The sequence below is a fragment of the Scardinius erythrophthalmus genome, assembly GCF_964197995.2.
Source record: "Scardinius erythrophthalmus genome assembly, chromosome: 1".
Lineage (NCBI taxonomy): Eukaryota > Metazoa > Chordata > Actinopteri > Cypriniformes > Leuciscidae > Scardinius > Scardinius erythrophthalmus.
In genome coordinates this window covers 69,767,623-69,793,174 of record NC_138221.1, presented here as the reverse complement: position 1 = coordinate 69,793,174, position 25,552 = coordinate 69,767,623, and the positions used below count along the sequence as shown (strand labels likewise).

Sequence of the window (25,552 nt, the reverse complement as noted above, 5' to 3'; positions counted from 1 at the left end):
GAAAAAAGGCTGGCTGTGTACATCGATTTGATCAAATCATAGAATTTCCCCCCTACTCCACTGTCGATAAGTTTTAGGTATAATCCTTCGTGCCAGATTGAATCAAATGCTTTCTTGAAATCAATGAAACAAGCAAAAATGTGTTCTTTGTTTTGATGTACATATTTGTCAATCAATGTGATCAGATGTGTGACATTTTGGAAGAAAGCCAATTTGGGATTTACTCAAGGCATTGTGCTTCATAAGGAAGTGTAGAAGTCTGGCATTTAAGATGCTGCAGAGAACCTTCCCCAGGTTACTGTTCACACAGATGCCTCGGTAGTTGTTGGGGTCTAGTTTGTCTCCGCTCTTGTGGATGGGGCTGATGAGGCCCTGGTTCCAGATCTCAGGGAAGAACCTGACACACAGAACATCATTGAACAGTTTGAGCATGGCCAGTCTGAAGCTTTGGTCTGTGTGTTTCAGCATCTCGTTCAGGATGCTGTCAACACCACAGGCTTTCTTGGACTCAAGGACTCCTAATTTTTCTTCCAATTCGGTCATTGTTATGGGGAAATCTAAAGGGTTTTGGTTTCTCTCTCTCTCTCTCTCTCAGTGCAGCTCGTCCTCTACAACTCCATCAGTGCAGTGTGAACACAGTCTGAGCTCTCTCTCTCTCTCTCTCTCTCTCTCTCTCTCTCTCTCTCTGTCTCTGTCTGTCTCAGTGCAGCTCGTCCTCTACGACTCCATCAGTGCAGTGTGAACACAGTCTGAGCTCTCTCTCTCTCTCTCTCTCTCTCTGTCTGTCTCAGTGCAGCTCGTCCTCTACGACTCCATCAGTGCAGTGTGAACACAGTCTGAGCTCTCTCTCTCTCTCTCTCTTTTTTTTTTTTTTTTTTTTTTTTTTTTTGGGCGCTGCCTTTTTAGGCTTGGTAGCTTTAGGTTTTGCCACCTTAGGTTTAGCAGTCTTTGCCTTTTTGGGACTCTTGGCTGCTTTCTTAGCGGCTGCTGGTTTCTTTGCCTTCTTGGGGCTCTTCGTCGCCTTCTTAGCGGCTGTGGCGGCGGGTTTCTTGGCCTTCTTGGGCGACTTCTTAGCGGCGGGTTTCTTAGGCGATTTCTTGGCGGCGGGCTTCTTTGCCGCAGCGCTCTTGGGCTTCTTGGCAGCAGCGGGTTTCTTGACCGCGGGCTTCTTCGCTTTAGGAGCCGCTTTCTTCTTGGTCTCGGCTTGCTGCTTGTTGAGCTTGAATGAGCCCGAGGCGCCGGTCCCTTTGACCTGCACCAGGGCGCCTTTGGTCACCAGGCTCTTGATGGCGATCTTGACGCGGGAGTTGTTCTTCTCCACATCGTAGCCGCCGGCAGCGAGCACTTTCTTCAGCGCGGCGAGGGACACGCCGCTCCTCTCCTTGGATGCGGACACAGCTTTGACGATGAGCTCGCCGACGCCTGGTCCTGCTTTCTTGGCTTTCGCAGCGGACTTCTTCTTGGGCACTTTGGCCAGGGCGACATCAGCGGGTGCGGGTGCGGTTTCTGCCATTTCTCTCTGTTCGGATCAACAGTGTTTCAAATGCTGTCTCTGGATTCTGCAATTCTCTCTCTCTCTCTCTCTCTCTCTCTGTCTCTCTTTGTCTCTCTCTGTCTCTCTCTGTCTCTCTCTGTCGCTCTCTGTCTCTGTCTCAGTGCAGCTCGTCCTCTACGACTCCATCAGTGCAGTGTGAACACAGTCCGAGATTGTGTCGGCCCGTCTCCACACACAGACTATGGTCACTAATGCGATACCTCGTCAGGAGCTTTCTCTGACCATAGTTACTGATATCGGTCAGGTATGGGGCCAATTTATAATCAGACTTTATTTTGTGGAAGTATTTTAATTTATTTACTTGTGTGACCTTTATCTGCCAATCTTGTATGTATTCTTCTTTGGTTATGTTCCCTATTTCTTTTACTTTTGCGTGTCTGAACTGAATTGTTGGATTAAGTTGGTGTTTTTCCACTAAATGTGTCATGGGGTCGCTCTCGGGGTGTCCTGCCCTGTGTCTGAGAGCGCAGTGATGGTAACTCTCTGTCTGCGCGTCTGATAGATGGAACCAGAACTTTGCGGCTCTCTTCTGGATCTCAGATAGGAGAGGGAATCTGCCTAATTCTGCCCGGCAACCCAGACTCTGAGCGTTTCTGTGAGTTCCCAGTATGTTCTTGCAGAACTCAAGGTGGAAAGTTTCCACAGGGGTTTTGTCCCAGGAATCGTAATTTAGTTTAAATTTGGGGCCCCAGATTTCACAGCCGTATAGGAGGATGGGTTTGATGATGCTGTCGAAGATTTTCAGCCACAGTTTAATGGGTGGGTTAAATTTGAACAGGGGTTTTCTTATACTATAATACGCCCTACGTGCTTTATCAGTCAGATCTTTCATTGCAGTGTCAAACTTTCCAGAAGCTGAGATTGTCAGACCCAAATAATTATAACAGGTGACATGATTAAGAATGGTTCCCCCAAGTGTAAATGTGTATTTGTTGTCAGTAAGGCGAGGTTTCTTCTGGAAGATCATGATTTTGGACTTCTCCATGTTTATGGGTACTCTCTCTCACACACACACACTTTACTCTCTCTCTCTCTCTCTCACACACACTCTCTCTCACACACACACTTTACTCTCTCTCCCTCTCTCACACACACACTCCCGCACTCACTCTCTTTCTCTCTCTCACGCACACACATACACACACTTGCTCTCTCATACACACACTCCCTCACTCACTCTCTCTCTCTCTCTCACACACACACACACACACACACACACACACACACACACCTTCACTAGTCCAGTTGGGTAGTGCACATATTAAATGATACCGTTACCGAGGTGATAAAAGCACCAAATTTGACATGAAGCTTCTTTAGGACCTCCTAATTGATTTCAGCCTAGGAGCCCAGCTGAAATATTGAAATTTAGTGTCAAATCACTTAAAAAACAATATTCATGAAAAACGTTTTTTATTTTTTTTCTCTCAAGTAAAACTTTCAGGGTAATGGCCTTTTAAGACCACTGAATAAGCTTCCTTTTGTTAATTTGTGCTCAGGCCAGTAGATCTTCCAAATTATAAGTGTAAAACAGAGTGCCAAGACACCTTATAAAAAAAAAAAACCCTCAAAAAGCCCTGTATAATATAGGCGGAATTATTAAAAAAGGCAGCAAAAATGCTTAAATGTTAAGAGATCTTGGTTTTCTCTTTTATTTTTCAATTAAACTAGGTCATTCATATAGCTGTCTACTGAGTTCATAGTTTGGTCATTAGTTTTATGTTAGGCTGCATCACATCACATTAAATCCTATTTGTGTGTGACAGTACATATCTAGATGTACTTTCAGTTATTTTGGTTGCCAATTGTAGACGTGTTGCAGGTCAGAATTTGTTTGTTCTTTTATGCTTAATATCCAACTAAGGAATACATTTGGAATACACTTGGCGACCTCTTAGAGTGCTCTGGTTGGACGACAGCACTCACTGACGCAGAAGTAGCATATTCTGGAAAGGCTGACTCATTTCTGAAAGCAGCACACCTAACTAGGCATGGTGCGAGTCATGGAGACCAAGTCACTCTACTGTCACTTCACAATCTACAGCAGGAAGCTTTTAGGCTTATTGCTGGCCCCAAAGATGAAGATACCTTTATCACTTGGAGAAATGACATGCTGAAGAAGAGTCCAACTTTCATGTATTGGGATCTAATACTAAGATATGAAACCCTCATTCTCATTTTTGTCAGAGCTCACACAGAGAAGAACTTCCTTCTATATGTAGAAGTTTTAGAAGAACTCATCCCACTATTTTTTTCCTTGGACCATACAAACTATGCAACATGGGTGTCTGTCCACATCAGGGACATGAAGGGCCCTATTTTAACGATCTGAAACGCAAGTATCAAGCGCAAAACGCAAGTAACTTTGTGGGCGGGTCTTGGGCGCTGTTGCTATTATACCGGCGGGATAAATGACTCTTGCGCCTGACGCAAATCTAAAATGGGTTGGTCTGAAGTAGCTTCATTATTCATAGGTGTGTTTTGGGCGTAACGTGAAATAAACCAATCAGAGCGTCATCTCACATTCCCTTTAAGAGCAGGCGCACTTGTTCTAAAGCGGATTCCTATTATAACGGCGGATTTGCCAGGCGAGCACCAGGAGCGGTTCACAGCCGAGGAGACCGACGTTCTCGCCAGGGACGTTGGGGATGGAGAAACACACCCAAATTAACTTTGGTTAAACAGGCGTATGATAATTTGGGTAAATGTGTAAGCTAGATGTATGCTTTTATAATAAACTATCTATCTATCTATCTATCTATCTATCTATCTATCTATCTATCTATCTTAATAATGTATGATTTGCAAAAATGAAAACTGCTGCGTCTGTGTGTATATGAGAGAATCAAAGTGTATGCGCGTTGTGCACACGCTACATTGATTAAGGCCAAGCATGCGCCCTTAAAATAGCATATGAATAACATGCGCAATGCGCCACTAACTTTAAACTGTTTTTTTTCCGGTCAGTGGCGGAATTGTTTTCTAAACCTGTAAAATAGCATGAGGGAACGTTTGTGCCAGAACACGCCTCCTCTTTGCGCTGAACCGCCCCGGGGAGCGCAAGTGTATTTCTTAGTTAACCGACGTGCGTCTGTGGAGGGAAAAGTCAGTTTTGCGCGGGTGCAAAATAGGAATGATACATGCGTCGGTGTACAAAGTCAATTGCGCTGGGTGCAAGATAGGGCCCGAAGTCTTTGCCCAGCACCATCAAGGAGGAGTTTAAAAAACATTCACACTGGGTTCTCTCAAAGACATACAACAAGTTCTCTGCAATACCTTTCGACCAAGCTCATGAACAAGAGAATAAGATTGTGAAAGGTTGCAGTGGTGCAGTTGGTCTCACAGAAAACCCAAATGCTTTCAGACGATGGATGATCTCTGGACCAGAGTTAGGAAGATTACTGAAAGAATTTGAAGAGGACTTTCTTCCTGAAAATGCCATAGATAATCCTAAGAACTTCCAGCATCATGAACAGTGTCTTTCCACACAGAAGACATTTCAAAGACATGTAGCCAACCTGTCTGAAACTATTAAAAGAATGGGCAACCCTTTCTTGGATGATTTTAAAGATCTAGTCACTCTTGACAGCCATAACTGTGCAGATGAATCTGTAGCTAAAACAGAGTTCATCTTAGAAGAGAGAATATCCTTTCTGGGCACAGACAGTCTATGACAGCACAGCTATCGCCACAGCGCAGACTGGACATTCAGCGCATGACGGAATCCTTCCGCTGCGGCACTATAGTCCCGCTCAGACAGTTTCAGAGAATGCTGGGTCTCATGGCCTCAGCGTCATCTGTACTCCAGTTGGGCCTGCTTCACATGCGCCCACTGCAGTTCTGGCTAAAAGCGCGAGTACCGCGCCGAGCATGGACTTCCGGTCTGTTCCGCCTCAAGGTCGATCAGAAATGCGTCTCGGCTCTGAAACCTTGGAGGGTGACCGATTGGTACCGGTCAGGTGTAAGCCTGGGGACTTCCTCGAGTGTGAAGGTGGTGTCTACTGCTTGGAAATGATGGCAGTCGACAATGTGCTGAGGCGATTTTGTCCCCAGATAAAAGGACACCACGTTCTGGTCCGTTCGGACAACACGTTGATGGCAGCCTATATAAATCACCAGGGAGGTATCAGAGACACAGACTGTCCAGGAACAATGTTCCGGCAGGAGAATGGTCTCTACACCCACAGACAGTCCAACTGCTGTGGAAGACATTCAGCAGAGAGAAGGTTGACCTGTTTGCGTCTCAGGAAAACGCTTACTGTCCGGAGTTTTTCTCCAAGAGCAGGGATGCGCTGGCCCATATCTGGCCCCGCTGCCCGCTCTATGCCTTTCCCCCCATCTCTCTCCTGCCTCAGGTATTAGAGCGAATCAGGGAAAACGGATGCTCGGAAAACTTGTGGCTCCGTTCTGGACGAACCAAGATTGGTTCCCGGTTCTGATGCAGCTGACGAGCACTGCCCCATGGCCAATACCAGTGAGGAAGGACCTCCTCTCTCAGGCCAAGGGCTCGATCTGGCATCCTCGCCCAGAGCTTTGGTCCCTACATGCGTGGGCCATCAACGGGTACCCGTTAACCTCCTGGTAGAAGTGTTAAACACGATCACGCAGGCTAGAGCCCCGTCTACTAGACGGCTCTACTCCTCGAATTGGTCTGTGTTCACTAGCTGGTGCACAGCTCATGGCTTTTCACCCTCAGACTGTGGGGTGACGGAGGTTCTCTCCTTCCTGCAAGAGCTACTGGATAAGGGCAGAACCCCATCCATGCTCAAGGTCTATGTGGCGGCCATAGCAGCGTTCACTAAACCGACGCTTGGCCAGTCACTGGGAAGGAACAATCTGGTCATTCGCTTCCTTAGAGGAGCTAAGAGGCTGAATCCTCCCAGACCTCCCTCAGTTCCCATGTGGGACCTTTCTACGGTCTTGGAAGCCATGAAAGGTGCCCCATTCGAGCCAATCCGATCAATAGATATCAAACACTTGTCTTTCAAGACAGCGTTTCTTCTGGCTCTCGCTTCAGTAAAGCGCGTAGGGGACTTGCATGCGCTCTCAGTAAGTGCGACGTTTATGGAGTTTGGGCCAAATGACTCAAAAGTCATACTCAAACCAAGGCACAGGTATGTTCCAAAATCCCTCAACACACCGATTAGGGCTCAGAAATCACTTCCCTGTCGGCCCTGCCGGTCTCCAACTAGGAGGAGGACGCAAGCTTCCTTTGCCCGGTCAGGGCAGTAAGGGCTTATCTGTCTCGCTCGACTGTCTTCAGACAGACGGAGCAGCTCTTTGTTTCGTTCAACGGACGTTCTAAGGGACTAGCTGCGTTGAAACAGAGCCTATCCAGGTGGATAGTTAATGCTATTGCGCTGGCTTACGTTTCTGCCTGCAGTGCCCGTTAGGTGTCAGAGCGCACTCCACAAGAGGCATGGCCTCTTCGTGGGCTTGGTCTAGTGGGTTTGCCTTGCAAGATATCTGTATGGCGGCAGGCTGGGCCTCCCCATCTACATTTATGAGGTTTTATAACCTAGAGGTTCCCGCCATCTGCCAGATGCTATCGGCTCGGAATACTGAAAATGGTTCGCTTCGGTGATGAAAAACCAGATTTCACAGCCTGTCGAGCTATATTTATAGGCCCAAGCCACGCCCGTTTCGGCAGGACGTGACTCATTGGATCTGACGTCACGAGGGGCCTCTTTCGATAGGCTGCTGCAGTTGCCGCAGGGCAGCCAATAGGCGCGCGAGCTGTCTCGCCTATGTCTGCATGCTGCTGCTGTTGCTGTAAGGGGGATTGTTCCACATGCAAATGTGGCAAAGCAAGTTTAGACTGCTCACCTCTTTGCAAATGCAACTGTAACGACTCATAATTATCAATTACAGGGCCAATAAAGGCCATATTGCTGATCCTTCAACATGTATTGAAGCTTTAGTTATGTAAAAGTTAATAAACATAAATAAACATATCAAAATGTTAACTTTGGGATTCATTTGAATACTTTATCTTGTGCAGGAAATTGAAAATCTCAGTGTTTTTAAGCATATTTCATTGATAATGATATACTTCTAATAAGACATGTTACAACATTTTTTTCCGAGGGCTCCTAGGCCAAAATTACACTATAGACCCTAAGGAAACACCATGCAAAATTTGGTGCTTTTATCACCTCGGTAACAGTATTTTCATTACGCCACCGGACTACACCTGGACTGTTCCTGCTGGGGAAATAACACACACACACACACACACACACACACTCTTCTCTCTCTCTCTCTCTCTCTCTCTCTCTCTCTCTCTCTCTCTCTCTCTCTCTCTCTCTCACACTCACTCTCTTGGTCTCTCTCTCTCTCTCTCTCTCTCTCATTTTAGAGCAGTGTTCTGGCATTCTCCACTTTGGAGGTAGGGAAGGGTTAATAAAATGTACATTTATTAACATCACATTTTAAAAACATAACATCAAATAACAGCATTACAAACTTTCAAATAGAGAAAATAAAAGTGCAATTATATTATCACTTTGCCTGAAATAAGATTTTGTTCAAAAGTAAATGATAATAATAAAGCAATTGTGTTTTGCCTATGATAACATCAAATTAAAATAAAATAGATAAGTGTGGACTAGTTGTGCTTTGCTTCATTTTGTCACTTTGCAAACTGCATGCAAAAAGAACAAACAAAATTGACAAAAAATCAATAATCTTATTCACTATTTTGTCAAAGGCGGCCGTTATTTAGAGCAGTGGGTCTCAGCCTTTTTTGGGCCAGCGCCCCCTATCCAATATCCAGGTCCCTTGCACTTAGCTTTTATTACGCATTTAGGAGAGTGCTGCAAGAAGCTGCTTACATTAACCTTACTTTAGGAAAAATAAATTAATACAGTTATGATTTTTCATGAAAATTATGTCAGAATTGTAGGCCTAAAATACCTTGGCATCAGCTTGTTTTCATCAATGGTATAATTAATACAATTACAATTAATTTGGTTTGTCGTGATTAATTTGTGTTCATAATCAGTAAAAAAAAAAAATCTTCCAACAAGAATAAACACATATGAACAATTCAGTTATTATTGTATTATTAATTATTTTTAGATCTTGAAACTACCCAAGCATGTTTCCGCTCAGATGTGACGGCGGGATGAATACATTACCAACATGTGACTGCAGGATATATTTAAATTATCCATCTAATTGTCATTTTCTCCTCACTGTCTTACTGCGAGTTAACAATAACTAAGTTAATGCCTAAAAATGTACCGGTAAAAGTTTTTAAAAGTTTGTAAAAGGCCCTTTTGAATAAGAAATAATATCAAGTCGTCAAGATACAACTCATCAAAACTCACAACAAGCGTATCGGTGAGAACACACATTTAAACAGCATACACACACACACCCGAACTCGACTGAACATCATATTTTTGACATTATTGACACTGCTTTCAATCGTAATGCAATAGAGATGAACACAGAAAACCTGCCTAGTGCCTCCAGCGCTGACGGTGGACTGCGGTCAGGAGTAGAGCGGCTGCGGACCAATGGTGTTTTTTTTAGCGCTTCTGACATATTCTTTCACGCGCACCATAGACGCGCGTGCACACACAATATGACATCACACTTTGCGCTAACACTTTGACATAGCCCTAACACTTTTTAAATAGCCCACTTAAAGTGTTTATTACAAATAAATTACTAACTGCTTGAATAAAAGTAAATGAACAAAAAATTGCGTTATATATTTAAACTCGTGAACATTAACACCTGAACGCCCCCCTTTCAAAACTCTTGCTTCCAACGCCCCCGTTGAGAACCACTAATTTAGAGCGCGTCACTTTATTGTTTCCATGGTGACGCATCATTGCTAGTCACGTGACCCACCGCAACCACAAACGCGCTGAATGACTGATGATCTGCTTTTCCCCCTTTTTTATTCAAAATATTCACAAATGTGTTAGCTATAGCATGACATATCTGATATTCCGATTGTCAAATATGTGCAGGTGGATGTGTTTTGTTGTTTAAACACCTCTACAACAATCGCGTTAGTTTGAGCTATAGCGTTATATGCAGTGGTGAAATGGGCAAAATTTACTGGGCCCAAAAAATTTGAATTTTTATATATATATATATATATATATATATAAAATAACTAAATTATATAAATAATTTATTTTATGTTTCATTTAACCCCTGGGGTCGGCTATTGCAAATGATAAAAACAAAACGTAAATATAAATAAACATGATGCGTTGTCCTGTCTCTCTGTCATAATATCATATAGGCTAGTGACAAATGGTCAAAAAGTGCTTTAGTTTTTGAGATACCCCTACCGGAGGTAGAACTAAACCCAACAATGTTTTTCCTCATCTCTAAGGTCTCCCATATATGAAATGGATTCTTGGCTCAAAATATTTTACTGCTAAGATTTTTAAATTAACAGATATTGTTATACACCCCAAAACTAAAAAAGGACTAAAATATTGCCTGTCCGTAATGGAGTTAAGGCATATAAACTAGTGCAGATCAGTCACACAAGCTCTGAGAGCTTTGAAACTTGCCATGTTTGTAGTCAGGAAGTTGCTTTACCTCCTAGAAAAGACTGGATGTGAATATCTTGATGTATGGAATAAATAGAGACATATAAACACATACCTAAAATAAGCGGAAATGCAAAAATTGAATATTTATGCAAAATGTTTTAATTTACTTTGTGGTTGGTTTGCCAGGGATTATCATAGAGACACATATGATGACTTGTTGGAAAGATGGGGTTGTGCTGAATCCAGCAATACCAAATATGTGAATATAGCACAACAAATCAGGGTGTTCTGTCACTCAATGTATGAGGTGTCTAAAATGAAGGAAAATGGAATGGAATGAAAACAAATGATATCGCTCAGTCTTTTTACAATTTAGTGGGCGTAACCACAGTCATTCCGGCCGACGGTGACATCACACGCATAACCTATTCTAGCATCTATGCTGTGAGTAAACCAGTTTTGTCAGTGGAATTATTTTTTTTCATTTTTTTTCACAGTTCGGCAGACAGAAGAGAACCTTTTGTAAAATAAATGATTTTTCAATAAATACTGTTAATAATTGCATCCTTTTCTTTCACCATTGCAACACACCAATGTCACTCATCCACATTATCATCAGTGACAAAGTGGATCATATTTGGACAGTCTGGGAAAGGGCAAGAGCAAAACTCTGTGCAGGTCAAGCCTACTGAAAGACACTGGCATTTGGTGGCATCGTTGCAGTTTCCATCTTTACAGTAGAGGTGGGTGATGTCTCTAACTTCTTTAGGTGCTGGTGCCTTCTGTAACATTACAGGTTCAATGCACCCATCTTCTCTGAGCCTCCATCCCCTACCAACTGGGTTCCAGAGAAGAGGTTTGACCAGGTGGCTGTGACGCTACACTGCTGTTTGGTACAAGGCTCTCAGCACATGTTGCTGGAAGGCATCTTCTGTTGGGGGTAGATTTGCTGCTGACAAATCTGTGGTAGACTCTAGTGTACCTCAGCTCATCCAGGTTGGTTCAAGGATGCCCATCCACCTTTTTCTTTTGGCCATACAGGAGGAGGGCACACCTTCTTGCCACAGGAAAAGCCTTTTCCATGCTACCAGAGAGTCCAAATTTGGTAATTTCCTGTAACTTACAAAGATGGGTCTTCAGTCTTGTGAAGTCAGTGGCCTTCCCAATTCTGTACAAACTGCTTGTGGTGTCACAACCCACGAGGGCGTGGCATGCAGGTAAACACTCACAAAGCACTGCTCCATGGTTCTGAGCAATCAAACAGATTGGGACAAATCTTTCCTTAAGGCAATGCCCAGAGTGCATAAATACTGCTGAGGATCCAAACATCCCTTTGCTTGAATAGTACAGAAGCAAAACTAGTACATCTGTATCCTTACATTTGACAATTAGACGAGAATGTGACTGTGCAAGATGTATTGCATGTAACACCAGCCCCGTGTCAGCCTCCTCCTGGTCACTGTAAAGATCTTTCAAGCAGTCAATGCCTGACTTGCTAACCCTCTTAACCTCCTGAGCATTTTCAAAGTCACCTGCCAAGATGAAAGTGTTCCCTGAAGAAATTCTCGTTGACCCAGTACTGACGATAAAAAAAAAAAAAAGAAAGAAAAAAAAGAAATGGCGCCGAGTATGGCTGCCGTGTCTCTCGCGCCTCCACGACCACGCAGCTTTTTAGTTATTTTATTATACTTTAGCTTAACATATGTATGTAAAGTTGTTAGCCTGCTAGCTTATGACAGAGACACTTTATTATAAATTCGAGACTCAGCGATCAACTGCCCCATTCCGGAGTATATTCATATTGACCCACTGGTTGCATTAACAGAGGAATACCCATATACCAACTCAGCGGAGAGACCAAGGCAAAGACGCAACAAACGGCGGAAAAGAGGACGCAGAGCCGGGATACTTGTGAGACTCAGGCGGCGAGCAACCTGACCTCCACTCCCCAGTATACTGCTGGCAAACGTTCAGTCTCTGGATAATAATCTGAGTGAACTCTGGGCTAGAACATCCTTTCAACGTGAGACAAGAGACTGTAATGTTATTTGCCTAACAGAAACCTGGCTATCACCGAGCGTGCCCGATCACGCAGTTGCCCCCCATGGCTTCTCTGTGTTTCGGGCGGAAAGATCAGCTGACCTCTCAGGTAAGAAGAAAGGCGGTGGAATCTGTTTCCTTACCAACAATGCGTGGTGTAATCCGGACAGTAGATGCATTATACGCTGAAACGTAGCAGGTGCGTTTCGCATCCCAAAAGCTAGAACCTGATATTGTAGGAAGCTGTCAGGCGTGACAAACGCTGAAACCTCAGAGGCACGTTGGCTGAGTGGCACTACCCCAAGGCTGTGTGCTTAGCCCTCTTCTTTACTCACTGTACACATATGACTGCACACCATTACACAAGTCAAACCTCATTATCAAGTTCGCTGATGACACCACGGTAGTGGGCCTGATTAGAGGTGACAACGAGTTGTTGTACAGGGAGGAAGTGGAGAATCTGGTACAATGGTGTCAGGATAACAATTTGTCACTAAATGTGGCAAAAACTAAAGAGCTGGTGGTGGACTTCAGGAAGCAGTGCAGTGTTAAGTTCCTTGGGATCAACATCACCAATAACCTCATCTGGGACCTACACATTACAGGAATAGTGGGGAAGGCCCAGCAACGCCTGTTCCACCTTAGGCGTCTGAGGAAATTTGGCATGGGCCCCAATGTTCTCTGTGCCTTCTATCGGGGCACAATTGAAAGTGTCCTCACAGGGGCCATAACCTCCTGGTATGGCAACTGCACTACAAACAGCTGCAGAGCAATACAAAGAGTGGTCAAAACTGCTCAGAAAATCTGTGGCTGTGAGCTTGCACCTATAGCAGACCTGTATCAGGAGAGGTGCAAGAAGAAGGCCCAAAGGATGGTCAAGGACCCATTCTCTTTCTCAGATGCAACCGGACCACTTGCAATGTTGATTAGTTCCTCAGGAATGCTATCAAGATCAGAGGGATTCTGCCTCTGCTCCACAGCTTCCATTATCTTCTGTATGTCTCTTTCATCTTGGTCCATTCTGGATGCTCCATGCTTTCGGGCTCTGATCATCAGTGTCACAAAGCTCTTTCATGACATCCACATATGCTGTGGTCACATGTCTTGTCATCAACCATCTTATCTGAGCTCCTTTTCATAATTTGAAGCCAACAACTCCACCCTGACTCTTGCCTTCTCGATTAATGGTTTGCTCCAGTGCCTGATCAGTAGCCAGACAGTTGAAGCTTCAATGCTCAGACCGGCGAATAACAAACCCACCTTGCTGCATGAATGTGTATGCTTCTGGTTGTTCATGTTCAAATGCTTTCATTTCTGCAACAAGCAGTTTGTACAGAATTGGGAAGACCACTGCCCCCACAAGAGGTTAAGAGGGTTAGCAAGTCAGGCATTGACTGCTTGAAAGATCTTTACAGTGACCAGGAGGAGGCTGACACAAGGCTGGTATCACTTGCAATACATCTTGCACAGTCACATTCTCGTCTAATTGTCAAATGTAAGGATACAGATGTACTAGTTTTGCTTCTGTACTATTCAAGCAAAGGGATGTTTGGATCATCAGCAGTGTTTTTGCCCTCTGGGCATTGCCTTAAGGAAAGATTCGTCCCAATCTGTTTGATTGCTCAGAAGCTTGGAGCAGTGCTTTGAGTGTTTACCTGCATGCCACGCCCTCACGGGTTGTGACACCACAAGCAGTTTGTACAGAATTGGGAAGGCCACTGACTTCACAAGACTTAAGACCCATCTTTGTAAGTTACAGGAAATTACCAAATTTGGACTCTCTGGTAGCCTGGAAAAGGCTTTGCATATGGCAAGAAGGTGTGCCCTCCTCCTGTATGGCCAAAAGAAAAAGGTGGATGGGCATCCTTGAACCAACCTGGATGAGCTGAGGTACACTAGAGTCTACCACAGATTTGTCAGCAGCAAATCTACCCCCAACAGAAGATGCCTTCCAGCAACATGTGCTGAGAGCCTTGTACCAAACAGCAGTGTAGCGTCACAGCCACCTGGTCAAACCTCTTCTCTGGAACCCAGTTGGTAGGGGATGGAGGCTCAGAGAAGATGGGTGCATTGAACCTGTAATGTTACAGAAGGCACCAGCACCTAAAGAAGTTAGAGACATCACCCACCTCTACTGTAAAGATGGAAACTGCAACGATGCCACCAAATGCCAGTGTCTTTCAGTAGGCTTGACCTGCACAGAGTTTTGCTCTTGCCCTTTCCCAGACTGTCCAAATATGACCCACTTTGTCATTGATGATAATGTGGATGAGTGACATTAGTCGCGTTTCCATTAAATATTTGCGCAAAACTTTCGCGATTTTTTTCTAAATATCGATACAAAACTATTGCGAAATGACGGCGTTTCCATTAACCGATGTTATGCGACTAAAATGTAATTTTTTCCTCTCGTGATATGTCATTCCAAAAATCATGGCAACAGACGTTGGTAAGTTTATATATATATCACAGCCACGTACCGCACTAAACATTATTATTAATGGAAGGAAACAGGCGTGTTATCCAAGCATTAATGGCAAGGAAAGTTATACTGTGTCTGTGAGCAGCACATATGAGGTGTTTCTCACTCATTTCTGCTCCGAGGTCTTGATTGTGGCATTTCTTTGAGGTTTAGAATCCAGTATTTCTGTCATTCTTTTGTCTTTTATGAATTCAGTAAAGAACTCTGTCTCGTATTCTGTCCAAACACACCGCGCCTTCTAAGTCAGATGACCTGTAAATGCGCAAAAACTGTCAAACTGCAATCCTGACTCCTGGTCTCCTGTTTGTGCTATGGTAAGGTGTTATCTTTCAATATCAATCTTTGTTTCCATATAGTGTGCCATATGAAATGTTTCATTATTAAATGTATCTTATATTAGAACTTCTCAACATTCTTCTCATCAGTGATAATGGGCTTTGGACTAAATTATGTCAGTGTTCCATTTTCCTTCATTTTAGACACCTCATACATTGAGTGACAGAACACCCTGATTTGTTGTGCTATATTCACATATTTGGTATTGCTGGATTCAGCACAACCCCATCTTTCCAACAAGTCATCATATGTGTTTCTATGATAATCCCTGGCAAACCAACCACAAAGTAAATTAAAACATTCTGCATAAATATTAAATTTTTGCATTTCCGCTTATTTTAGGTATGCGTTTATATGTCTCTATTTATTCCATACATCATGATATTCACATCCAGTCTTTTCTAGGAGGTAAAGCAACTTCCTGACTACAAACATGGCAAGTTTCAAAGCTCTCAGAGCTTGTGTGACTGATCTGCACTAGTTTATATGCCTTAACTCCATTACGGACAGGCAATATTTTAGTCCTTTTTTAGTTTTGGGGTGTATAACAATATCTGTTAATTTAACAATCTTAGCAGTAAAATATTTTGAGCCAAGAATCCATTTCATATATGGGAGACCTTAGAGATGAGGAAAAACATTGTTGGGTTTAGTTCTACCTCCGGTAGGGGTATCTCAAAAAATTTGGGGGCATTGTCACTAGCCTAATATACTGATTCTGATATTAATAATATGACAATATTTGCAGTCAATATTGATTAAATGGGAGGGGAAAACCCTGCCCATACCGCAGTTATGAAAAAATTATAAAAGCACTTATGTTCATCTACTTGAATAAATAAATTGAATAAAACAGCTAAATAACAACAACAACATTAAAGGGATACTTCACCTCTGGGAAGATGAATGTGTATTTAAAATAGGTCATTAAGTAGAAGAAATGTGAAGAAATTTTTGAATTTGGAGCTTTCTAGACTGAGAAAAGCCAGAAAATGTATTTTTGGCTTATGTGGATAAAAGACAACAACTCCCAGAATGCACTTGCTTCGCTGCCCTAGGAGGCCACGCCTACCGGTAAGAGTGTACAGTTGAAAACAAAAAGGCTAGCCTACGTGATGAGTTTGCCAGGGATTTAGAGATCGTTCAAAATGTCCGGGATTCGGCTTTTGCGTTCTACAGTCGCCATTCATCATGTTTACTGTGGCGAGCAGGAGCGAGGCCGGTGGCATGATTACTGAGATCTCTCACGGAGGAGCGGGAATTTTCTTAGCAATGGTAAAACGCACATCAACCGATCACTTGTTTAGCGTTCATGTAAACACTACATTCAGATTCACCGATCGGAATGAATTCAGTTAGATTGAAACAAAAGCGGTGTGCATGTAAACAATGAATAGCGACCGCAGAAAGCAAAAGCTGAATCCCGTACATTTTGAACGATCTCGCCCGCCGTACAAGTCCGGGAAAAGGAGGATGGTAACCCCTACTTACTCAGCTTTCTCCTAGTACTCAGCTTTCTCCTACTATTCAGTTTTCTCCACAGAACAAGATCCTGCTAGCTTAGCTTCCAAAGAAAGACAGCTGACACTGTGTACATTCTGAGTGAGATCCCACCCTCTATGGGCGGGCTGAAAACATGCGGAACAACGCCTTCTACTGGCTGTAGTCTTTAGCCTCTGGCCAGAAAATCCTCTGATGACGCAAAATGTAAAATGATTTTTGCGTCATCGGAGGATTTTTTTCCAGACAAAAAATGCATAAATCTCTCCTCTCAGGGGGATATGAGGGTGGAAAGCATGGTAATTTGAAAATACTACAGGTTTTCTACTAATACAAAGCTTAATGCTAAATCCTGAAGTATCCCTTTAAACATCTGTGATATTAATAATATGACAATAATATTTGCAGTCAATATTGATTAAATGGGAGGTGAAAACCCTGCCCATACCACAGCTATGAAAAAAATGATAAAAGCACTTATGTTCATCTACTTGAATAAATAAATTGAATAAAACAGCAAAATAACAACAACAACATTAAACATCTTCATAAAGCAAAAAAGAGATTACCTTAGATAAAGTTTGATTAATATGTACATACAGTACCGGTAAAAGTCTGGACCCATTACTATTTTTAATGTTTTTGAAAGAAGTTTCTTATTATGCTCTACAAGCCTGCATTTATTTGATCAAAAATACAGAAAGAAACAACTGTTAAATAATCAAAAAATCCTGAAAAAAAGTATCACAGGTTATAAAATAAATATTAAGCACCATTTCTAACATTTGATAATGAATCAGAATATTATAAAGTTTTCTGAAGGATCACGTGACACTAAATTCAGCTTTGCATCACAGAAATATATTTTAAAGTATAGAAAACCATTATTTTAAATTTTAATAATATTTCACTATATTATTTTTCTGTATGTTGATCAAATAAATCCAGGCTTGATGAGCATAAGAGACTTCTTTCAAAAACATAAAAAATAGTAATGTGTCCAAACTTATGCAGTGCTGTGTAAGTAAAAATATACTAAATTTAAAATTAAATGTTGTATAAATAAAAAGGTTAGGAATCATATTTTCTTCAAGTGTTTTTTATTGGGGGTGGGGGGCCTCCAACATGAGTTTTTATTGTTTCTATGGTGACGCGTCATTGCTAGTCACGTGACACTCGCAACCACAAACGCGATGAATGACTGATGACATGCTTTTTTCCCTTTTCTATTCAAAATATTCACAAATGTGTTAGCTATAGCATGACATATCTGATATTCCGACTGTTTAAACACCTTTACAGCAATCGCTGTATAGTCATTTTGAATGTACACAAATAAAAATATACATTTTACAGTTTCGAATGACAGAGTATGAAACTATAAAGTATTAAGTTATTTCCCCAACTGAGGAACAAATCCAAGTGATGGCGCCGGCGAATCGCGCTATTAACAACATCGGTTCACTTCTGGCATTAACTTGAAATCGCAGCCGTTTCATTATTAAATTATTATTAATTCCTGTTCAGTTTTAAACGTTGGACCGAACGAAAGATGCGCGAACCCAACTTTGCGGTATAGTTTCAGTTTCGATTCAAATAAATTCGTTTAGGCTTGGCGTTTAAAATAGGCTAAAAGTTGTTGGTAGGCTAATAAAGGGCACAATGTGCTATTTTTATAGACTACTATGCATTTATTATTATTATTATTATTATTATTATAAGTGGTTACTTATTTTTCATTTCTTGTTTTCTGATTCCATTCATTTAAGGATTTGGCTATGGGGAAGTAAAATACGCATATGTTATTAATAGTGTTTATAATGTTAATGTTATATTTTATTTACAAGTCTTTTACACTATTTCGGAATAGACTAGCCTAATAATATAATGCGTGTTTCCCTCTCAACATGACTGAGTGCGCCACGCACAAGCGCGCATCCTTGAGATATAAATTATAGGCCGATACATTTTAATAAAATAAGGCCTACATCATAAAACTCAGAAGAGTATGTATTTTAATATCTCTGATGTTCTCTGTTCTCTGGTTGTTAGACAGTAAGTCTGAATGACAGTTCATGAACGTTAGGATTATAGCCTACAGTCAATTATTACCTTTTTGTAGCTATTGTTTAAAATATTTAATTTACAACGAATTATATTGATTTAAATCTTAATTTATTATTATTATTATTATTTAAAACTTACTGGACGAGGGCGACCATGGTAGGCCAACAGTCGTCATTTACCCTGTATACAGTATATCTATACAGAAGAAAGACCTGTCTAGGCTCTTCGGTACCGGTTGTGTCGAACCATTCGTTAATCTGGTTGTTTGATGAGAAAAAGATGAAATGTAGTTGCAATAAACGCGTTAAGAATCCGTACAACTGCAGCAGAGGATGACTATTTTATTCTGCAGTGCGGAACTGAGGAAGAGCTGATGACGGAACAGTTTGATCAAGATAAATAGCAATCTTGTGAACTTTACTTCTTTAAAAAAAATTTTCCTTCATCTCAGTAGCAGAAGATTATTAGCCTGTTGTTTATTTTTTATCAATACACATACAAATACAAAGTTTATTAGCCTATATTCAAAGTTAATACAATTATTTGAATTGTGACTAAAATATGCCTCTAAGTCTTGTCTTTAATAGCACCTTGCTTGAGATTTTTGCTAAAATATACACTTCAAAACATGTCAAACAACAACATAAATGATATATACATCATCCATATTTCCACAATTGTATTAATGATGCTATAACGCAAACCGAAAGTTTCTCGTGCGCACGCGAAAGTTCTATTTTTTTTTTCACAGGTCCCCTCAGGGGCTCCGTACTTCTCTCCTTCAAAAACATTATTTTTTATCTGAATATTACTCTTCAGCTCACAGTCTGTAAATTCTACATTGTTATATGCTATTTGTTTGAATCCCTCTTTGTTTGTGTCTTTAACCTAACTTTGTTAGTGACCTCTGAATATTATGCCTACTTTCTGCCCTTGGTGTGTGTATCGTGCTTTGATGTTGATGTTTATTTTGTTCTATTCTTTAACCCAGTCCCAGTGGTTCTCAAACTTTTTAGAGTTGAACCCCATGAGGATTTTAACATCCTTCTGCGTACCCCACTCTTCACTCACACCTTTTTCAGTAAGGGACAATATATGCCCCCTTAAATCGATTTTTCCAGTGTATTTTTACCTTTACAAATACCTTTATAAAATAAATAATGCTTTAAATAATAAATGTTCATAATAAATGTTCAATGAAGAAATATGCAATGATGGTAAAAACAAAGTGATGCTTTTAAATAATAAATTAAAACCGCCAGTAGGTGGAGAGTCATCGAGTCATTCATTCAGAAATGAAGCAAGTGGCTGTATTTATGAATTAACATTGAATCATTGACTCTAATGATTCATTCACACACACTACTGTGTGCTGCAGTTCTGCTGTGGCTTTCGTTGGAGCTAATGGGGCGTCGCTAGACACCTTTTACTGGGGCACGTGCCCCAGTATAAATCTGCTGTGCCCCAGTAAATCTGAAGTTTGAGTTTAACAATTTATTTTATTTGTCAGTGTATTTAATAGAAATTATATTATAGGGTAATAGAAATTCTCTATTTGCAACGCAGTAATAAAACATGTATTTAATAGAAATTATATTATAGGGTAATAGAAATTCTCTATTTGCAACGCAGTAATAAAACAATCAACGCTTAAAAGCAACGCAGTTTAACCGAAAACAGAAACTGAACCGCGCGACAGAAATCCATATCCGCGTGCGTCTGTTTCCTAGCAACTGCAGTGAAGCGCGCACATATTTGAACACACTGAAGTCCGGTCAGGTGTTGGCACGCTACTAAGGTAGGCTATGAAAACATGACGAAACAAAAGTTTGTAAATAATACAAATAATCTTATTTTTATTCATTATTGGCTTCTGTAGATGGACATCAGATTTTTTTTTTTTTTGTACGAAGCAGGGACAGGGAAGCAGAAAGGAGAGATGATGATTGAGGGAGGTAAGACTTGATAAACAATTTACATCATCAGACATCAGATGCAAAAGCATCAAGCCATATGAAAAACCTCTGCCAAGAAATGGAATTGCACTTGGCAAAAAAACTTTTATACAGAAAAAGAGTGCACTAGTCTCGCATTAGCCTACAATGAATGAGAGAAAGTGCAACGAGCATTATGGCGGAATAAGTCCCGTATTGTTCCGATCAGACTCAGACTGTAAAAGAAGACGGCCGACGCCGTACTCTCTCTTCCATTGAAGAAAAGTGAAGCCGCCAAAGATTTCAGAGTCTGCGCAGTAGTGAGCGTGAAGTGAGAAACTTAGTTTTGAGAAAGAAAGAAATAATTTTTACCCCCTTGAATTTCTGTTTCTATGCATTCTGTTTACATACATACATACACACACACACACACGCACACACACACAGTGCTTTAGAAATAGAGTTGAGTTTCTGACTTGCCATTTTTGCATATTCAGTGTGTGTGTGTGTGTGTGTGTAGATCCGTATTTATATACATATATGAGCTACAATATATTGTTTCACAGCAGCTTCACAATAGTAACAAATTAAAACATCGCCTGAAAAGCAGCTTGGCCAACAAGCCAATAGTGTCAGTATTCAGTTAATGGTCACTTCAGTGTTGATTCAGTTCAGTTCAATAACTGTAACATTAATCAAACATCCTGTATAATATATACAGTGTTTTTGGGCACATACATGTACGTGTGACAAACTCTCATACACTTCCACTGCACACTGAACAAGCAAAAGACACAAGATAGTAGTGTTTTACATAATTCATGTGTGTATGTGGGCTAATCATTTTATGTTTGTGTGTAGAGTTACTACGCAAAAACAAAATTTTTGGAAGAGTTAAAATAGTTTTGAATGTTGACAATACACATTAACATTTTGTAGTGTGGATCATTCATTGCAACATTTATCCTTTGTTTAAGAATCTGTTATCTGCTTGATAAATAATTTATGCTATGCTGCCATTCTATTAAAGCTATTGTTATCCAATTTGTTTGCCTTTCAAACACCTTAAAATACACATATGTAGGTCTGAGAAATCCAAATTTTCTCGGGGGACCATACCCCCGAACCCCCCTAACTTACCCAACTACCCAGCCTGGTGTTTTTGGAAACAAACGCCCCTGCCTGCAGCACATATACAGAAAATACACACAATGTTGTGTTCTGTACTACTGTCTTTGATTGTTTGTGATAACAATGAATCATTCTTTCGGATATTAGATTTATATTTAATTGACCTATCGGTAAGCCACGGCCTCTTTAGTTACTTTTGCTATCTCAGACAAAAATGGGGGACCTGTGCCCCAGTAGAGCTTTATGTCTAGCAACGCCCCTATAATACTGACAACTGTGTTGAAAATAAACATCACTTAATATTAATATTTTGTTTGTTGAACTGTTGTATAAAATAAATGTCACATTTGCAATTGTGTGGATCTTCATATAATGTGATCAACATTAAACACAGGAACTCACACAGGGAATGTCTTTGTATCAAAGAGAGTTTGACTCTTATATGGATCTCCATGCACAGCCTGTGTCTATATTTGTTCTTCATGCTAGTAAGTGTTAAATACCTACTTTTACAAAGGTAATGTACATTGTCGAGAACGGTAGTATAGCGCGATCTGCACGAGACCTGTCATATTATAGCCTACACGCTGCTTAAACGCAGAAAGTTTTGACAGCAAAAGATGAGGTAATTTGATCGGATCGGATGTCATGTATTTACAGCATTTTACCTGATAGAAAAGCATGCTCAGTTTAAATCTCATTTTAAGGCAGTATTAAAGGAACGGCAAAATTCAGCATTTTGTTCCCGCACCCCCTTCTGTCACCTCACGTACCCCAGTTTGAGAACCACTGCATTTACTACATATCTTTGTAAAGCAACCTTGGGTGTTGGAAAGGCGCTATATAAATAAACATAATTATAATAATAATAATTATTAACCACCCAAACACAATTTACACCCATTTTTTTTTTTCTTTCAACTGGAATGCCGTTCCCACTCACTCGCCACACTCTCTTACACACACTCTGCCTCCTCTTTCAGTGAGAATTTAAAAACTATAGAACTTTATACACTATATATTTTCTTATTTTTGAAAAATTTAATGTATACATTTAATATACCTTGCGTTATTCTGCCCTGACATAAAATGACTAAATAAATAAATGACTAAATAAATAAAGTAACAGTAACTGGTGTTTCTAATAGTACTGCCAAGGGAGTGACAGTAAATTTGATGTTTCTCTATTCTGGCTGCCTTAATCCATTTCTCTATTTTTATTTTATATTGAAAAAATCATGGGAATTCAACAGTAGATTTGTTCTCTATTGGATAAAATGGTAAATTAATTTGCTCTGGCCTCCCATGCCACTAAGTTTACCCTGCTATTATTCCAATCAAGGAAATGTAAAAAGGCTTGTCACAGTTATGTGCTATTGGACAGCCCCAAACAAGGTTTGAATAAATAAATAAATAAATGCAATATCTGGCTGTATGTTGTTAAAGTCACACTCCGGATGTTCGGGGTCTTTTTTGACCCCATATAGGATCCATAATGCCCCACTAGACCATAAAACCGATAACTTGTCATGAAAATCACAAGGACAAGCTTCTCCACAGTTTTGAGATTCCACAAAGAATCTCAAGAGATCTCTCGCATATTGCCAGTGTTTTCTTGTTAGACTTGGTTGGACCAGAATGCACATTGCTGTGGAGAAACAGTTGTCGTACGTACGTTTAAGAACTTAAAAAAAAAAAAAATAATAATAATAATACACAGATATATAATTGTTTTGTTTACTTCTCATGTATACATTATTGCTGTGCTTTGGGAGATCTGAAGTACTTTTGTAGCCTACCTATTTACTGCAAAACCCCTCAGCTACACCATTAGCATGCATATGAAATATTACATTTTTAAGAAAGAAAAAAACACATTCATTAATAATGATCAAAATTAAATATGAGTTGTTTCTCGATCTATTTGTTAGATGCATAATTCTGCCATCTGGTCAGTTTGTTTAGCAGATAATATAGTTTTAGCCAGAAAGTGTAATTGCCCCATAGAGATCCACTCATTTTTCTGGATGTGACTAACTGCTCTTCTAACAGCTTTTGTTATGAATATATATTCAATCATTTTAAAATACATTAAATCAGTATTTTTGTCAAAGTTTTGATTTTTTTGTTTTTGTTTGAGGTCTTCTGAAGTGTCTTCTTATTGCAATAATGCCACATACATTTTGCCACTAAAATTGCCACTAAAAGAAAATACGTGATTGCAATTACATATTTCAATAATCCAAATGTATAAAATGATTAACTTTAGAATAAGAAAATTTTAGTAAATAAAACCAACAACAACAAAAAAACAGCAATATGCGGATAGGAACATGAGTGAAGTGTGTGTGTGTGTGTGTGTGTGTGTGTGTTCATTCCACACTGCATTAGTGCTCTAGTACCAGGCCTTCATTGAAGTCTGAATCTCTGTGGATTTTAAGAGATTTCAGCCCTGTTGCTCAGAGGTCTTTAAGAAGAGGAAGGTCTGTTTTAAGTCTCTGTTGTGTGATCAAACAACCTCTGGTGTTATCTTTGTGGGTTTCCTTGAGTGAATCACAATGTCTCGTACTTTCTTTGTTTTCCTCAGTCTTCTGTGTATGAACCTGGAACTATTCATCTTCACACTCCGGCTCTAAAATGCAGATCTCCTCTCATCTCTCTGCAGATTTCCCCTCTTAATGGACCTGCTTTAAAACTATTGCCTAGTTATTTCTTTTTTGTAAATGCTGTAACAAAACTGTGTGTTGTTCCATTTGTTCCTTTCTAAATACAACTTTTAAAGCCTGTTTTGTAATTGTATTGTCAGTCATTGTATTTAGTCTTGCCCAAAAGATTACAACTCAGAAATGTGTAATGGTAAAAACTAGACAAATCTTTCATATTTGCATAGTGTCTTATCTGACTGCCATGTGGTGCAGTGGTTTGAACACTGGGAACAGTTTCGTAATGTCTCGTCTCCAGGGTTTGGAAATTAACTTTTTCTCTCATCAGACAATTTGGCCACAAAATGTTTAAGTTACGGCCATTCAGAACTTCTACAGTGTTATCGCTAGTGTTGTCAAAGTACCGGCACTTCGGTACCAAGTCAGTGCTGAAAAATGTGTCGATACCAGCATTACTGTAGTACCGGGAATATTCGGTACCCACTAATAGGAGCTGCTTTAAGTCGCTTCTAGGGCTGCAACGATTCATCGAGTTACTCGATTTACTCGATTACAAAAGTTCCTCGAGGCAAAAACCCTGCCTCGAAGCCTCATTAAATTCCTATGACGCGCACTACACGGATCGTTGTTCAATGTTCAAGAAGCACACCATAGCGCGTGATACATTTTGAATTTAGTTGGCGCGATGGCGGAGAGTAAAGATGTACATATAAACGGCAGAGAATGTCTAAAGTTTGGGATCGCTTCCTTTCAGCGTTGCTGAAACAAGGTAATGATTCTGTCCCCCGCATTTTTTTTTTGACCCAGCGCCAATATTTCCGCCCGTGCCTAAGCCTATACAGGTTCGCTGATTTTAATCCCATACTGTAGTGATGTCGTGATGCGGTTTGACTAGATATGATGTTTAGCTTTGATGTTTTTAAGTAGTAACGTATTCACGTTCAATTGCAAGAGAGTATATAGCCCCTTCACACACACACACACGCACACGCACCCTCGTCTCTCTCACGCGCCAGTCAGACCAATTGCGGCAATGCATCACATATGCTTAAACTTTATGTAGCCACGCAACAATAATTTCAGCATGCATTACTGTATACACCGGGACGTGATGGAGGAACAAATATTGTATTGCAGTCTTTGCGAGACCTTGTTTGTAGGCTATGTCACGTCTGCCAAATAGTTACAGACAACTTCAAAAAAATGAAACTCCCCACCAGCCTGCTTCTCCAAATCCACTCGTACTTTTGGGGAAGACATAATCGGCTACCAAAGTAATTGAGCATAGAACATTTTCAATTAAAAAAAAAAAAATATAT

The 25,552-nt window shown here is 40.6% G+C and overlaps 2 protein-coding genes across 2 annotated transcripts in view; both read right to left on the bottom strand.

Moving 5' to 3' along the window:
* LOC308696562 (NACHT, LRR and PYD domains-containing protein 3-like) overlaps window positions 1-25,552 on the bottom strand; it is a gene marked incomplete at its 5' end in the record, with an annotated part of 98,315 nt that overhangs the window by 2,583 nt on the left and 70,180 nt on the right. The gene's annotated exons all lie outside the window — the stretch shown is intronic.
* LOC308687213 (uncharacterized protein) lies at window positions 788-1,513 on the bottom strand (the record flags this gene model as incomplete). The annotated part of the gene is made up of 1 exon (XM_081359571.1): window positions 788-1,513. One exon carries the CDS (start codon window positions 1,511-1,513, stop codon window positions 788-790), a length of 726 nt encoding a protein of 241 aa, XP_081215697.1.